An 18,375-nucleotide genomic window follows, 5' to 3' on the forward strand; every position below is an offset into this window, starting at 1 on the left:
CCATGGATCATCAAAAGAACAAACAGATCCGTTTTAGAAGAAGTACAGCCAGAATGCTCCTTAGACACCAGGATGGCCAGACTTCGTCTCTTATACTTTGGACATATTATCAGAAGGGACCAATCTCTGGAGAAGGACAACATGCTTGGTAAAGTGGAGGATCAGCAAAAAAGAGGAAGTCCCCCAATAAGTTGGATTGGCACAGTGGTAGCAACAGTGCGCTCAAGCATAACAACAATTGTGAGGTTGGTGCAACACCAGGCAGTGTTGCACTCTGTTGTGCATAGGGTCGCTATGAGTCAGTACCAACTCAACAGTACCTAACAACAACATTGTCATTGCTCTTCTTTTTTTTCTTTTTTTTTTAACATTTTATTGTGAATTGGTGGTGGTTTATGGAGCAAATTAGTTTTCTATTCAATAATTCATACCGCATTTTGTTTCATTTCATTGGTTACAATCCTCACAATGTAATACCACATATTCCACTTCCTTCCTGTATTTATCGTTTTCATTTCTCTTTCTTTCCTAATTGTTCTGAACTTTGTCCTTAAATAAGTGCTGCCCTTTTGATCTGAAATGGTTGATAATTCTAAGGAGCATGTACCTCCCTAGTGTTATTCTTCACTTTATAGATGTCTGTTGTTTGGCTGAAAATTGAACCACAAGGGGATTTCAGTTCTAGGCCTGAAGGGGGACTAAGGGCCATAACCTCAGTGGTTCCACCACTTTCTGTCCAACTAATCAGCCCAGTTTTTTGTTTATTTTAAGATTTTAAGTTCCATAGTTTTTCCATCTCTATCCAGTACATTCTAATGTGATCCCTTTCAGAACAGTTGGTAGTGGCAACTGGACACTATCTAGTTCTTTTGGTATCAGGGCCATGGAGGCTAATATTTATATGATTCATTAGTCATTTGGACTAATTGATTACATGCATTTTTTATTTTCTTCACTATTCTTTGTTCTGGACAAGAAGACTAGTAATTGAACCTTGGTTGAACTTTAGAAGACCCCAGTCACTCCTCACCAAAAAGGGATGTAGCACATGATTCTTATGGATTATGTTATGCTAATTGATCTTGGTGTCCTCTGAAACTACTACGGTCCTGTGCCCCCAATACCCAGCAATTTATTCCCTCATGGTATTTGATTGTGTCTAAGAAGTTTTCATAACTTTACACCCTGTATGTTCTGCAATATTCATGGATATATGTGTAGCATAAGTAATATGTTTGTAGAAATATCCTCTTTTGAATCTACATATACATATTCAGGGTATAATTCTGTCTTCTTCCCACATTAGCTTTCTTCCTAAGAAAAGAATGAAGCTTTATAGTCACCCTGCAGCTATTCATTCTGTAGTTCCATATTTTCCCCAGTAGACTTGCACAGAGGAATTTGGTTTTAATTTGGTTGACAAATGCGTTTTCCTCTGAAAGGTTATTATCCAAAAGGGCTACAATAAAGCACTTGAACACACTGAATTACCAAATTCACAGTATGTTTTGTAGGCAATAAGTATAGTGAGAAAAATTGATTCATTTAAAGATGGCCTGTTTCCATATAATGAATGAGTTGCAAAATGATGAAAGTCTCCTAAGTCTTTGTATCAGTGTAGAACTGTCCACATTAGGAGAAGTGGGTGAGAGAGCATTTATTGTGTGTGTACTGTGTGTTAGATCCTAAGATGAGAAATTATTTAACATCAAGCACAGCCTGTTGTAAGGTTTGAAACCACAAGCCCTGAAGATGGATCACTTAGGTTTGAATTGCAGCTCTCCCACTGCTACAGGCTTTTTATGAGAGAAGGTTTGCAACACATCTTGCCTATGGGAAAATAGTAGCCATTTACTGTATTTTATTCCACTTAATCCTTAGTAAAGCTGCTAATCTCACAGTCAGCAGTTCAAAACTACCAGCTGTTCCGCGGGAGAAAGATGAGGCTTTCTGCTCCCGTAAAGATTTACAGCCTGGAAACCCTGTACAGGGTCACTATGAATCGGAACCTACTCCACAGCACATAACAACAACAACAACAATCCTCAGTAACCCTATAAAGTAGACACTATCCCCATTTTACAGATGAGGAGACTGAGTTTGGAAGTGGTCCAGTAACTTGCATGTTTTTTCAGGAAGATATTGCAGAGATAGAACTCAGTACCAGGGCTGAAACACATCAAAGACCATCTAGTAATAAATCTTAAACTTCCAGGAATAATCCACACTGGAAAATGATGGGAAATGCCATCCTAGCTAGAATGGTGTCCTCATCAAAGATAAAGTTGCTCCTCCTTGTTGTTGTTGTTAAGTGCTGTCAAATCGGTTCTGACTTATAGTGACACTATATAGCGTTTCCGAGGAATGGCTGGTGACCTTGAACCGCCGACCTTACGGTTCAAACCGACCTTGTGGCCCAGCACTTATACAGCACCACACCAGGTCTCCTTACAGGTAGCAAATTCACAAATAATGTGTAAACAAACAAACCATAACATTTCTAAGTTTTAAATGTTTTTTCCAAAAGGCTAATTTCAGCACTCATCCTTTAGAGTTCTTTTTTGCACTGGGTTGCAGATTCTCAGCTGTGTAGGTAGGTTTACACTTTTCAAAATCTCCACATGATTTATGAAACATGTCAAGGACAGCAGTCCTAGCAATACCTCTGCTCTGTAAATGTCATCATCTATGCAAATACAAGTTCTGATGCCATCTTAAGTAAAATTGCAAAGGTCAAATTCTTTTAACAGCCAAAAGCAAACTTCAGTTTTTAGAGGTTTTACTTTTTAACTAGCTGCTCTGTTTCCATCTGTCATTATGGCTGGAGCACCACGTGATGCCAGGCATCTACTATCCCTCAGCCACATCTGCTAGGCTGGACTTCAGTATCATTCAGTTAGCCCTTCTGGATGTAGGCTTCATCTGAGAACACCTTTGTTTACATCCTCAAGGTTGGTTTTCTGCTCGATGCCATAGTGACTAATTGTGGGTTATTATAGGATAATGACTGAAGTTTTAACAGTAAATCCATAGTGTTGACATTGAAACTATAAAATCATTTTACTGATTTGCTATGTTGAAGTCTTAGACCAGGGGTTGGGAACCTTTTTCCTGCCAAGGGCTATGTGGATATTTATAACATCATTCACAGGCCATACAAAATTATCAACTTAAAAATTAGCCTGCTATATTTGAATGGCTGAAACTGCAGTTGCCTTGGCAAATGTTGTTGTTGTTAAGTGCCATCAAGTTGGTGCTGACTCATAGCAACCCTGTATAGGGTTTCCAAGATGTGACTGGTAAGTTTGGACCACTGACTTTGGCATCCAAACCGACCTCAGTGCTTACTTACCCTAAGGCGCCACACCAGAACTTGGCAAATAATTGACCTTTAACCCCAATCACAGGTAGGACTTAACTCTTGTAACAGATTGGGCCTCTTTTTATGTATACATAAAAGAGAGAATGGAATGAAATTTAAGTTCCATGAATTTATATGGGCTTAATATACAGAATATTCTATATATTATTCGTTCCACGAATGAATATGGGCTTAATATACAGAACAAAAAAACAAGAATTGAGGCTGAATATTGCATAATTTTCAATGCGTTTTACTTTTTAGTACTTCATTTAGCCAAAATATTTTCCTTTACAACATTGCTACCTTCAGAGGCTTAACTGTATTCTGCCATCTAAATTTATATTTGCAATAAGGCACAGAGTGTATGTCTCAAACTCCATGCAAATGAGAGGAACGCACCCCAGGGTACTGTTACGGTGGTGGTGACAACATAAGTTACACTTCACTTCCCTTACACTGCTCTATTTCCCTTTGCAGGGTTCAGCGGATTCCTACACGAGCAGGCCATCTGACTCCGATGTCTCTTTGGAGGAGGACCGGGAAGCCATTCGGCAGGAGAGAGAGCAGCAAGCAGCCATCCAGCTTGAGAGAGCAAAGGTGACTTTCTTCCCCACCTTTGGTTGCAAAGTGGCATGGTGTTCAGCAGGTATCAGCTGTGCTTGCTCTGCCTCAGATTTCTCTGGAGAATAACCCTTTGAGGATCATCCTGGTAAGGTACTAGATTGCAAGGCTCCCACATTCATTCACCTCTCACCCCTAAGAGAGGTTGATAATATTCCTAGAATTTATTTCTTGAGGCACCAACCTTTCATGATGACCTTTGGGTTTGGTTTGGTGGTGATTTACTAATCATCTTCCAACTTAGCAATTGTGGTCCATGTTAAGCTTGTCATGTGTGGGCAGAGAGCCTCTTAGGATACCACCTTGCTCCATTTGTTCTTACTGAATATTCTCCACTACATCAGTCTTTTTTTTTTTAAAGGCTGGAAGTGTACTGGTGTTCTATGGACATCCCACCCACCCCCACTTCTGTCCCCCACCATGGGACCCTTCACATTTCTCTTGGTTTCATATTCCAACTCAAGTTCAATGTGAAGTTTGGAACTTTGAGCAACTTTGAGAAGTACAGCACAAATGAGCAATAACAGCCATTGTCAAATAGACCTTCAGATATTCCACAGGGAGATACTTCCTCAGAACTTTCTGGCCAGGAGGCAACAAGGAACAAATTAGCATAGAGATCTCTTATTCTACATCTTTCCACCTTTTTCAAAACAAAACAAAACATAGACACTATTTTTCAAGTGAAATTTTATGAAAATAGCAAAATGTAAAATGGGTCACGGCTAGTTTTTCTTCCTTCCCATCTATAACACTCTTAAGATATATTGATTCAGTCTTCTAATTTTTAGTAGAAAAATTGTGACTTGAACTCCTTCCCTTTCCTATTTCTATAGAGAAAAAGAGGCAATGGGTTCAGGTAATTGAAGTATCTTTGTTTGCTTCAGTACCTTCACTATTTCTGTTTGGTTGTTAGAAGGGAGTTCTTGCATTGCCCTTAGAAAGACAACAGTGGAGTTCTCAAGTAGGGTTCTAATTCACTGCTGCTCTCATGACATGGTCCATGGAACAGTGAATGAGCCAGAAGCAAAGTAGCCATGAACTGTGGGAAACATTGCATATCCTTTGTGGCTACTTTTTGTTTAAAAGTTGTCTTTCAGAGCCTGCTGTGGTCACTGTAGTCCCCCAAATGTTGGCAGTCGCACTATTAACTTAGACTTGTGGTTTGCTGAGTACTTGCTAGGGTACCCCAGCCCACGTGGACGTTGCTGGGTGGGAGTTTGGATTAAAAAAAAAACAAATTCACAACCAAATTGTGTTAGCTAGACAGATGATATGGGAAGAGAATGTTCTTTCAGTTTAAGCCTGACCAGCCTTTTTTTTTAACTGACAAGATAAGGTATTTTATTGAGTGAGATCCCACAAGTTTTCAGATTTCAAAGTATTTAAAGGATACTTATTATCTCCTCTCCTTTCACTCTTCTTTTTTATAAATTTAAAAAAATAATTCAGCACATATTTTCTGTATGCCAAGGGGAATTTATTCCCACTTAAAATAAACAGAATACATGATTCTTTATCTGAAGTGCTGGAAAATAACACAGAAGAAGCAACAAATTGTTAGTCTGATAGGACTGAATTTTTTTCAGGGTCATCTCTGCAAATTTCTTGATGTTGCCTGAAAATGTAAAACCCATCTGAGATCCTTCTTTGGGAAATGATTTCCCTTATTGCCTGGCACTATTATCTTACTGATTTACATTTCAATATGAAAATCCTCCTCTCTCTCCCTCCCTTATTCCTTATCCCATGGTTTGGTCTCTAGTCCAAGCCTGTAGCATTTGCAGTGAAGACGAATGTGAGCTACTGCGGTGCCCTGGACGAGGATGTACCTGTTCCAAGCACAGCCATTTCCTTTGATGCCAAGGACTTTCTACACATTAAAGAGGTAAATGTAGGACACACTGCATCCCTTAGCCTGCCAAAAAGCCAATGCCTGGAATCAGCTCAGAGCCAAACTAAACAGAAAGGAGACCTGAGACATTGCCAATGTGGTACCTCATTGAATTTGCTGTGCCTTCCAAATCCTTTAGTTCTCACTTAGATTTAGAAGTCTGAGATCATTGTTTGCATTATCATAAATTTGTATCATTGGGTCATGACCAACTTTTACAGAGGATGTAAAGATCCAGGGCAGATGTGTGACCCTCTAGTCATCTTTTAATCACCTTGGATGACGTAGAACCATTGTTCTATGGATCCAAGTTTCAGGAAACATGAGTTTGATGGGCATGTCACATATTCAGAATGGTACATTTAAAAAGTATCTTATAATTACAGAAATATGGGCTAGAGTCCTGTGAGACTTGATATTGACCCAACAATGGGGAGTATAATAGTTAAAGGAAAGTGTTAAAGCTGAGAAAAGTGCAAAGGGCCATGGAAAACAGAAGGTTTGAGGGGTTAAGCAATATAAAGGCTTGAGTTCCTGGCTCTTGAAAGATAGAATAGTGACATCCAATACTTTATTTAGGCTAGATATATTGAAGTCTTATTTATGTCAGACATTGTGTTTGGCATTGGTGGGTCAGAGATAGACAATCATCTCTGCAGACTGGAGCTTAGATTCTGGTGGGAGAGATAGGCAAGTACACTGCGTCAACCCAGAACAACAAATTCTGTTTTTAAAAACATGGAGTGAGATTTCTGGGAGCACAAGGAAAAAAACCATCTAGCTAGAGAGGAAGAAGATCAAGGTGTAGAGAAAGCTCTACTGAAGTGGTGAAACCTGAGGAGTACAGGATGCAGAAGACTGGAGAAAAGGAGACCCGAGCACACTTTTGATGAGAAGAAGAACATTTCATCATTGGAACATGAAGGAAAAAGATGAATGCAGGCACAGATAGCTCAGGGCATTAGTAATGGAAAAGGAAGCATCAAGTTGATAGTTTCCACTTTCCTAATGGTAGATGAGTTAAGGATACCAGGTGAGTGGATTTGAGGAGAGACAAGGGTAAGAAACAATAAATAGGTATGAACTAGTTATTAAGGAGAGTGCTATCTATTCAATGTTGAATTTTTTTTTCTTTTATTCTGAACTGCAATGCTCATCTTCAATCGATGCACAGAAAGAAAGAGTCTGGATACATCACAGGCAGATTTTCCAGTTATTTTCATACAGTACAATATTTTGGGAGGAGATAGGCCTCTCTTTGATTAACATTGTTTAGTCACATGACTGACAGACTAGTTATTACCATAAGTATTGACAAAACTATGGGTGCATTAACCAAATGCTTCTTTGCTCTCATATATTGTGCTGTTTTATTGATATACTAATAACATAGCATTGGCCATCAGAACCATGTTGGTTTCAAGAATGATTCATCAATGCACAAGATGTGGTGGTCCTAGCAACATCATGCCAAATTGTTAAACTATAAGCTTGTAGGCCATTTTTGAGATACTAATGATGCAATTATATTTTTTAATTTTCTGAGACTTAAGACAATATAAGATTACAGTTAACAGCCATTTATATTTTTCTGTGGATTAATATTTTGTGTGTTTTTTAACACCCAGATTTTTTTTTCTGGTTGGTATGAAACATTCCTTTTAGGAGAAACAGGCAGAAATAATTAGGGGTGACCCAGAAGAGAAATTCATAAGCAAAAATAATTCAGATGTTGAAAAGAGGTTATAATTTTCAGCTATGTGATACATGTATATGTGGCTTTTTAACTACAACATAGAGCTAGGCCTAAGAGATAACACAGTTTGTCTGCAAGATAGAAATCTGGGCTAGCGTCCTGTGAACCTTGGCATTGGAACCAACACTGGAGAGTATAATAATTAAAGGAAAGTGTTAAAAATGAGAAAAGAGCAAAGGACTCTAGGAAACAGAAGGTATTAGGGGATGAGTAATATAAAGACTTGAGTTCTGGGCTCTTAAAGGTAAAACAGTCATATTCAATAGTTTATGTAGCCTTATCTGCAAGATGCAGGTTTTTCCAATTCTCTAGTCTCAGTGGATATGATTTTTTATTTTCAAGAACTGCTGACAATTGTAAATGTCTCTTTAACAAGGACTTTCTTTACCACCTTCCCTTTCTTCGTAAGTGGTTTATATCATTCTGCCTTCTGCAGTAGGTTAGTGCGTGTTCTTTCTTTATAACTAATCTGTCAATAATTCTGTTACTCTTTTCACAATCAACCAGAACTTATTCCTTAATAGAATTAAAGCCTTTAGCTAGTTCAGTATTTGACAGCTTTAGACTCTTCCTTTATACAAAGAAGTTGTTTGTAGTTTCCAAGAACCACATTTGCCAAGAAAACAAGGACCTTTGACCTGAAGCATGTTAAGTTGATTCATCCGCATAATAAATGACCAAGGCATAATCATTACTTTGCAAACACCTGCAATTTCCAAGGAGATGCCGCATTTCAAGAAGTAAAAGAAGACCCTACTTATTACATGCACACGAACATGCCAATCTTATATTTTATTGCTTTCCTCCAAATCGATATTGGTTGCTTTTTGATCTCTGTGTTTGTTAATCAGTGACTTTCTCTTTTTCATTCTGCCAGTTTAGCATATGGTGTTGAGCTAGGAATCCTATGTGAATTAGAGCCATTTGCTTTCAGGTCTTGAAACATCAGATAAGAAGATATCTTAGAAAGAGAAAGCACTTATCATTTTAGGGAAATGAAAATGAGAAGGATTGGAAGAGCAGTTAGGTGACTTTCACTCAAAGCTGGCATATGCTCTTGGAACAGCAACACAAATGAACACATTTCTATAATCAAGCTGTAGTCTTTCCTCTCATCTGCCACTTAGGAGGGAGTCCTGGTATGGCAGTGTAGGATAAACACTGGTCTGCTAGGAGTTCGGCAGTTCGAACCCACCAACCACTCCTCGGGAAACCCTATATAAGGTCTCTATGAGTCCAAACTGACATGGCAATATTTTACAATAACAATCACCTAGAAGACCATTTATTCACCATTTTAAATACTGTCTCAACGATGAAAAAGCTTAATTACAGAAGAGCTACAATTAGATTTGTCACATAAGCGCTTGAATTTGCATAGCAGTTTTCTCTAAAGCAGCTCAAAGGACTTTCATGCACAATGAGTCAGAGTCTCCCCACGCTGCTTCTGCTTCCCAGAACTAAGTTAAAACATTTTTGGAAGCTACATTAACCATTTCAGGAAGTCCTTTAAGATCACTTAAAAACAAAAAGTTTCCATGGAATTGATTCTGACTCATGTGTGACCCCGTAAGTATCAGAGTAGAACTGTGCTCTAGAGAGCTTTCATTTTCAAAAACCTGATTTTTCAGAAGTAGATCGTAAGGTCTTTCTTCTAAGGTGTTTATGGATGGATTTGATCCTCTAATTTTTTCATTAGCAGCAGAGAATGTTACCTGTACCACCTAGGGGCCCATTAAGACCATTTTGGTACCATTTAATCAATGAGTGTCCCAGTGGGCTAATTTAATTTCGGATAATAACTTAAATCCTAGGAAACTGTGGCACGTGGTCTAATTTGTCCTTACAACAGTAAAATCTAAATTTCAGACCTATACACCAAAGTTTTTTTGTTTTGGGGGTGGTGGTTTTTTGCACCTAAGAGTTTTAAAGAGTCCCCTTGTATTCTGCTCCCGTAAAGACTTACAGTCTCGGAAACCCTATACAGGGTCACTATGAGTTGAAACTGACTCCAAGGCACACTACCACCTTGGCTTTTTAAAATTCCAAACAAGCCTATATTATCTTTAAACTTGTTATCCTTAAATAAAACGTGCAACAAGATGGAGGGAAACTAAGACCTAGATTGTTCAACATACATTTCTTTAGCTTAGTCTCATGTTACATTCTGTGCATACCTTGTGCAAAATCAAGCACACAGAGTCATCAACTCTGGTGTGGCATTGTAGGATGACGCACTGGACCACAAGATCGGTTTCAATCTCAAGGTCAATGGTTCAAGCTCACCAGCTGATCCTTGGAAACCCTATACAGGGTCTTACGAGTAGGAACTGACTCAATGGCATTATTTTTAAAAGTGTTTAGGGAGAGAGGCTGAGAGCACGCACCTGTGATGCAAATAGGTGACAGATAATAAATCCCACACCACACACCAACTGTATACTATAGAAACCTCAGCTTCCCTTGCCTGATCAGTTGAGACCCCAACTACCAGCATGTTGTTGTTGTGTGCCGTGGAGTCAGTTCTGACTCATAGCGACCCTGTACAGGGTTTCCAAGGCTGTAAATCTTTACGGGAGCATAAAGCTTCATCTTTCTCCTGCGGAACAGCTGGTAGTTCTGAACTGCTGACCTTAAGGTTCGCAGCCCGATTTGTAACCACTATGCTACCAGAGCTCCTTAACCACCAGCATATCCCTATCTATTTCATCTCCATTCAGCAGGGGCCAAGTGAGGAGGTACTAGCCCCTTCTGTCTCTCATCACCATTCACATGGCACTAGGTCAATGGGTATAGGTCCCTTCTCTGTTGCTTAGACTCAGGAATGTGTTGAAACAAATCACAAACTCCAGGAAAAGAATTATCTTTAATCTGTCAGTGAAAGGATACAAACACAACACATGGAGAAATCTGGAGGGGCTCTCAGTTCAGAACTTTCAAAACTTTCATGTCCCCAGGGGACGTGCGTACCTCCAGAGAGCAGATGTTCATTCTCACCACCCAAAAATCTCCAGGGAGCCTACATCTTCCAAGGCCCTTATTGACCTCTCCGCCAGGCCAGGATAGATTACATTAACCCTCCTGAAGCTTAATCCGTGTTGGGTGCCCAGGTGGTCCTTCTTTGTCTGATCAGCTTCCACTCATTGACCTCAGGAAGAGTACCACAGGCCAAATTGTTTACTACGTAGGCATTCCACACCTTGCACCTTCTGTATAAGATGTGTGCAAGCTAAGGCCAAATCCTGAAACCGTATACTTTTCTTTTGAATTTGATAATATGAGTTCAGAATTACTCAGAATTTCGTGCTATGATGATGCTATTTATCCATCCTTCCTTCACCATGTGTTACTGCCATAGACATATATATTCCACTGTTTACCTCTCTTTTGCTTCAGAATTAAGCAGAATATACTATGTACAGTTGTTACACTTTGAAAAATATTTATATTATGAAAAAATTATATTTATCATCAGAAAGTTATCTAGCTAACACTGATAAAGCCAAAAAGAACGTTTTGAGAATCATCTTTGAAGGCTTTAGAAACCAAACCAACCCCACTGCATCAAGTCAATTCCAACTCCTAGGAACCCCATCAGGCAGAGTTGAGGTGTCCCATGGGATTTCCAAGGCTGTAAATCTTTATGAAAGCATATTGCTTCATCTTTCTACTGAAGTGACTGGTGGTTTGAACTGCTGGCTTTTCAGTTAGCAGCCCAGTGTTAACCACTACACTGGAGGGTTTAAACAATAGGACTGATAATCTGATTTCTAGAAATTACCTAGCTGAAACTTACTGTTAAGAGACAGGTGGTTTGGAATAAATGCTTTCTGCTGAATGATTCAGAAATCTAGAATTACAAATGCAATTTTGCTGACCCATCCAATAAGGCATATTGGCAGAGTTTCACTCCATATTGGTTGCAGCCTTTGTGGGACTTGAATTTACATGTCATGGAACTTTATTTTGATTGGAAATCTTGGAGTTCCTATTGGGTGGGCTTCAGGCCATATGGAGATTATCTCAGAAACTCCACATTCAAATATGCAGTGTTTTTAGACTTTTTAAGAGTAATCTTCTTTTTCTGTAAGTAGAAAAACGAACCTTAAATTACAAACTCTCTGTTTGAAAGCTAATGATTCTTCCCCATTGACTATGCCATACATAGTATCATGGGATGTTTACCTGGAAGATTTTTTCAAATGATAGACTATGAATGTATTGTATCTGAGGCATGTGTAGCTTGTCTACCAGATTTTGAATGACACCTATACATATTTGTACTTAGAGTCCTAATGTGGCACTGTGGGATAAACACTCAGCTGCAAGGCTGATTTGAACTGCAAGATTGGCATTTCAAACCCATCAGCTACTCCTCAGAAACTCCCATACAGGGTCACTCAGTGGCACTTAACAACAACAAATATTTGTCCTTAGGGCTCTGGGGGTTAATGTGCTGGACTGAAAAGTTGGTTTGATCTGCAAGGTCAACTGTTTAAGCTCACCACTTGCTTCTCAGAAACCCTATCGTTTACTATGGATTTTAACCAACTCGATGACATTTAACAACAACAAAGAACTGGTTAGGACTTTTACAAGGACCAAGAACTCCAAGGGATAGGACCTGACTTTAGCCCAGAGGTTGGCAAACTGACTTTAGCCCAGTGGTTGCCAAACTGTAGCTCACAGGTGAAATCTAGCCTACTATCTTTTTTGTACCAAAGCGTGCACACACACACACACACACACTCATTTATTTAAACAGCTACACTGATTTGTGTACATTATTGGGGAATGCTTTTGGTCTAGGAAAGGAGCCCTGGTGGCAGTCTCATTAATGCTATATGGGATTTCTAGTGTGGCGATGTAGGATAAGCGCTTGACTGCTGATCACTTGTTCAGTGGTTCAAACCCATCAGCTACTCCTCAGAAACCCTATGCAGGGGTGCTACGAATCAGAATTGACTTCATGACACTTAACAACAACATTTTAGCCTACAATCTACCTAGATAAACATATAACATACTATGAAGTAGTGGTGTGATGCTGCAAGATAATGCACTGAACTGCAAGGTCGGTTGTTAAAGCCCACCAGCTGCTCCTTGGAACCCCTTTACAGGGTCGCTATAGGTCAAAACCAACTTGACAGCATTTAACAACAACAGTAATATACTGTGACATGTATAGTGTTCAGCTTTTTAGGTCCCTGAAATTAACTCATGGAATGTGAAGATAAGTGAATTACTATGAACAGCTGTGTTATTTCTGCATTCCAGAAATATAATAATGATTGGTGGATAGGAAGACTAGTGAAGGAGGGCTGTGAGATTGGCTTCATTCCAAGTCCACTCAGATTGGAGAACATTCGGATTCAGCAAGAACAAAAAAGAGGACGTTTTCACGGAGGGTAAGCTTTCTTCTTTCCTATAATCAATCTCTCCTCTGCTACCCGCCAGAAAAAATAGATGGTATTTGTAAATTTACTTATCAGGTTAAAAATGTATGCTTCAAACCAAAATATCTTTGTTGAGTACATAGACTTTCTGAAATCGACACAAAAGGGTTTCAGATATTTCATTAACCCCATTTGCATGCTGAACTTTAACATTGTTGGAATTAAATAGAACCAACCTACAATTGAAACTGTTTTCTGTGGCCTCAGTAAACCATCCTTGGAACTGAGTTTCCTTCATAGGAATCTTACAGAGCATCTTTTCCTGGAACAATCATTGAATAACTGAGTTGATCGTACATCTTGCTCCATTTGGTGAGCTTTCAGAAATCCTCTATCAAGTGGGCACAAATGCGATGGTAAATATTGGTCCCAGTACTAGTGTCACCTTCCCCACCCAGGACTTTTTGCAACATCTGTAGTTTCTGGTAATGGAATGAAGACTTCTTCCAGCATATGATGAAACAACCTCTAGTGAACTAATAAAGTAGCCACAGAGATCTCAGCGTACCAGTATTTAGAGGTCCCAGAAATATAAGCAGAGATCAAGAGAAGAAAAATCAGAGTCATACTGACTCTGCATATATTGTTAAAGCCTACACTGAAGCACTGAATTTAATATGTTGCAATTATCCATACACCTACAAGGAAGACCTGATAATACCACTATTATTCAAATTTATGCACGAAACACTAAAGCCAGTGATGATGAAATTGAAGAATTCTACCAAGTGCTTCAGTCAAAAATTGATTAAACGTGCAATCAAGATGCACTGATGGTGACTGGTGTGAAAGTTGGAAACAAAGAGGAAGGATGTTGTTGTTGTTAGGTGCCATTGAGTCGGTACTGACTCATAGCAATCCCATGCACAACAGAACGAAACACTGCCTGATCCTGGGCCAACCTCACAATTGTTGCCACGCTTGGGCCCACTAATGCTGCCACTTTGCCAATCCATCTGGCTGAGGATCTTCCTCTTTTTCTCTGACCCTCCACCTTACCAAACATGATATCCTTCTCCAGCGACTGACGATATGTCTGAAGTATAAGAGACAAAGTTTGGCGATCCTGGCTTCCAAGGAGCACTCTGGCTGCACTTCTTCCATCATAGATCTGTTTGATAGTAGTTGGAAAATATGGTCTTGGTGATAGAAACAATATTGGAGATTGCATGATCAATTTCTGCAACACCAATGACTTATTATTTGCAATACCTTTTTTTAAACAACATAAAAGGTGACTACAATACCTGGACCTCACCAGATGGTATACGCAGAACTCAAATGGACTTAATCTATGGGCAGAGACCTTGAATTGGAGATTCTCAATATCATCAGCAAAAACAAGACCAGAGGTCAACAATGGAATAGACCATCAATTGCTCATATACAAGTTCAGACTGAAGTTGAAGAAAATTAAAACAAGTCCATAAGAGCCAAAATATGACCTTGAATCTATCCTACCTGAATATAGAGATTGTCTCAAGAACAGATTTGATGCCTTAGATGCTAATGACCGAAAACCAGAACAGTTGTGAGATGGCATCAAGAACATCATACATGAAGAAAACAAAAGGTCATTTTTAAAACAAGAAAGAAAGGAAAAACCAAAATGGATGTCAGAAGAGACTCTGAAACTTTCTCTTGAATGCAGAGAAGCTAATGCTAGAAAAAATGCTGAAGTAAAAGAACAGAACATTTCAAAGGGCAGCTTGAGAAGACAAAATCAAATATTATAATGAAATGTACATAAACCTGGATTCAGAAAACTAAAAAGGAAGAATACACTCAACATTTCTTTAACTGGAAGAACTGAAGAAAAAAACTCAAGTCTCCACTTGAAATACTGAATGATTCTATGGGCAAAATATTGAATGATGCATGAGGCACCAAAAGATGATGGCAGGAATACAGAGTCACTGTACCAAAAACAAATGGCCAATGTTGAGTTAGCATATGATCAAGAACCAATGGTATTGCAGCTGCCTAAAACAAGGGGGCTATAAAGGCACGAAGTGACTGGCTTGCAAGTTTTCAAGAGGGAGTTTAGTTTCAGAATATGTGGGAAAAGGTAGAATCCCCACTGAATAGTTTTCATCTTGTCTAGATGGGTCTGGTGAAAGGAGATGGAGATAAGATTCTTATGACTCGATAGTGAGTAGTTGTTATGACTAATTGCGACTGTCACAACTGTAAAGGTAGAAGTCAGAGATGGAGGCAGAGATGAGGACTCTAGACTCATGGGAGAGAAAGGCTGTGTGCTGGCCGCCAGGAGGCAGCCTTGCAAAATGTGCTCTTTGGTTGTTTAAATGATTACATATTCCTGAGTGTTTTTGTGTGGTGGTTGTGTCCTGTGGAGTTGGTTCTGACTCATAGCGACCCTGTACAGGGTTTCCAAGACTGTAAATCTTCATGGGAGCAGAAAGCCTCATATTTCTCCCACAGAACAACTGGTAGTTTTGAACTACTGACCCTGAGGTTAGCAGCCCGATTCATAACCACTACGCTACCAGAGCTCCTTAGTGTTTTTGTGTATATCCCCCTCCAAAAAAGAACAAGACAGGTAATAGAAGCAAATGCTGTTGAATGATTATGCACAGAGAAGAGTGTAATCATTGGAATGAACCAATGAGTGTTAAAACCAATGTTCTCCCATGTAAACTATCACTTAATTCACAATAAAAAAAGAACCAATGGTATTGAAGAAAGACATCCAAGCTGCGCTGAAGGCATTGAGGAAAAATAAGGCTCCAGGAATTGATGGAATACAAATTAAAATGTTTGAACAAACTGAAGTAACACTAGAACCACTCATACAACTATACCAGGAAATTTGCAAGACAGCTACCTGGACAACCGATTGAAAGACATCCATATTTATGCACATTCCATTAAGGTCAGTTCTACTTGAGGAGGCACCTCTTTCCCAGTTGCATTTTGATTGCCTTCCAACCTGAGGGACTCATATTTCAGTACTATATCAGTCAATGCTCCATTGCTGTTCAGAAGGTTTTCAGTGGCTAATCCTTCAGAAGTGGTCTGCCTCTCCTTTTTTTCAGTGTGTCTTAGTGTGAAAGCTACACTGAAACCTGTCCACCATGGGTGACCCTGCTGGTATTTAAAATACCCAAGGCATAACTTCTAGCATCACAGCAACACGTAAGCCACCACAGTATGAAAAACTGACAGGCAAGTGTTGAATTACAGTTTTGGAATTCCCAAAACTTTTTCTTTGTACATTTCACTATAATCTTCTGAAGAGACCTCTCTGCATTGAATTTAACAGGGCCTGCTGTGCATAAGGTCGCTATGAGTCGATACCAACTCGATGGCAACTAACAACAACAGCAACACAGATTACCTTGGAAGTCACTGTTTTGATTTAACATTCTTATGAAGGCAATTTAAGGAGACTAAGACAAGTGCATTACTTAGAGAACTTGTCTGCAGCCGTCCACTGATCATAGAAAAATGTTTAAACACATTTTGTTTGGAGTAAATCCATTCATATATGAACTGGAAGCCTAGTAACAATACCTTTTGAATTACTCGTGTATGTTCCTGCATCTTGCCGTTTTCTCTTCCTAGAATCTGTTCCCTCAGCAAATCCACCAAAGCCACCATGTTCACCAAGTCACCAGATCATTTCATAGTCTGCTTCAAATCTTTATTAAATATCACCCTATTTAAAAGCAGCATTGGGCTCAAATATAGTAATGCTTGACAGGTTGGTGCAAGACTGGGCAGTATTTTGTTTTGTTGTATACAGGTTTGCTATGAGTTGACACTGACGATGACACCTAACAACAACAACATTTAAAAGTTCGCTCTTTTAGTTACCTCTACTAACTATCCCTTTCTTGACTTTGTTTTCTCATTGCATTTTATGGTACTAGAAATACTATATACCAACCAATACTGAACTCATTGCCATCAAGCCAATTCTAACTCATAGAGACCCTTTATAGGGATTTCAAGACTATAAATCTTTATGGGAGCAGACAGCCTCATCTTCTCCCAAGGAACTGCTGACTTTGTGGTTACTAGTCCAGTGATTATTATACAGTACCCCCAAGGCTCTTTATAATATATACCAGAAAACTTCAAAAACTTCATGGAAAAATTCAGTTGTCTTCTAATTCTATTTTTCTATGATCCCTTTAAGGAGCTATGGTAGCGTAGTGGTTACAAATTGGGCTTCTAACAGCAAGATCAGCAGTTCGAAACTACCAGCTGTTCCACGGGAGAAAGATGAGGCGTTCTGCTCCCGTAAAGATTTACAGCCTCGGAAACCCTGTACGGGGTCACTATGACTCAGAACTGACTCCAGGGCACACAGCCACCACCATGATCTTTTTGGCATTAATAACTGTTAAATTGTTGTTAAGTGCTGTTGAGTCAATTCTGACTCAACACTCTGTATCAGGTTTCCAAGAAGCATCTGGTGGGTTTGAACTGCCAACCTTGTGGTTTGCAGTCCAGTGCTTATTTTACAGTGCCACACCACATTATCTACCTCTCACTAAAATATGTCTCAATAAGGAAAGGAATTTTGTCTTTTTTTCCCCACTGCTATAACCCTAGATTCTAAAACCGTGAATACTCAATAAATATTCTTTGAGTGAAATAATAAATACATTATTATTGTTATTGCCAAAGTTGTTTTAGTGTTGTTTCTTATTATTTCTAAATAATATATAACTAAAACCTCACTGTGCAGACATATAATAAAGCCAGAAGCTCTGAAACATCTTGTCTTATCTTTATACCAACCCAGTGAAGTACAGTTTTTGTCTGCATCTATAAATGGGAACTAAGACTTAAAAATATTTTTAATTTGCCAAAGTTCCACCACTAAAAAATGGAAAGACCAGGGTTAAAAATCTGATTTTCTAACTCGAGGGACCATATTCTCAAGCACGGAGAAGGAACTGGTGTGGGGTGGGGGTAAGGGAATCTCTGGAAAAGTAGGAAGGTGGGATCCCAGTGGTTCCTGTGGACTCCAGGAAAGTATCCAGAGCCCAAAAGAGATGATCAGTACAGATAATCATCCATTTGGGAATACATTTTGTGATCAATTTCTTAACTGTTGCTTCTTCATTCTGATCCTCATTTACAAAGAAAGGATCCCTCCAGTCCTGTTTGTTTTGAGCCGTGTTTGATTCTGACTTGCATGTTGGTGACTGGCGTCAACTAAAAGAGAGCTCAAAAGTGTTTCATGTGTCTCTTTTCTGTATTAAATACTAGCAAGAATCCTTTTGCAAAGTATTTCCAGGTCCCACTTACT

At 39.1% G+C, this 18,375-nt stretch overlaps 1 protein-coding gene across 4 annotated transcripts in view; it reads left to right on the plus strand.

The window, feature by feature from the left end:
• CACNB4 (calcium channel, voltage-dependent, beta 4 subunit) overlaps positions 1-18,375 on the plus strand; it is a 416,418-nt gene that overhangs the window by 341,282 nt on the left and 56,761 nt on the right. For all 4 annotated transcript variants that reach the window (XM_006834541.1, XM_006834544.1, XM_006834542.1 and 1 more), the window contains 3 exons: positions 3,842-3,961; positions 5,751-5,873; positions 12,913-13,043. In XM_006834541.1, the coding sequence (XP_006834604.1) occupies positions 3,842-3,961; positions 5,751-5,873; positions 12,913-13,043 (374 nt within the window). The remainder of the gene's footprint in view (positions 1-3,841; positions 3,962-5,750; positions 5,874-12,912; positions 13,044-18,375) is intronic.

The sequence above is a fragment of the Chrysochloris asiatica genome, unplaced genomic scaffold (assembly GCF_000296735.1).
Source record: "Chrysochloris asiatica unplaced genomic scaffold, ChrAsi1.0 scaffold00012, whole genome shotgun sequence".
Lineage (NCBI taxonomy): Eukaryota > Metazoa > Chordata > Mammalia > Afrosoricida > Chrysochloridae > Chrysochloris > Chrysochloris asiatica.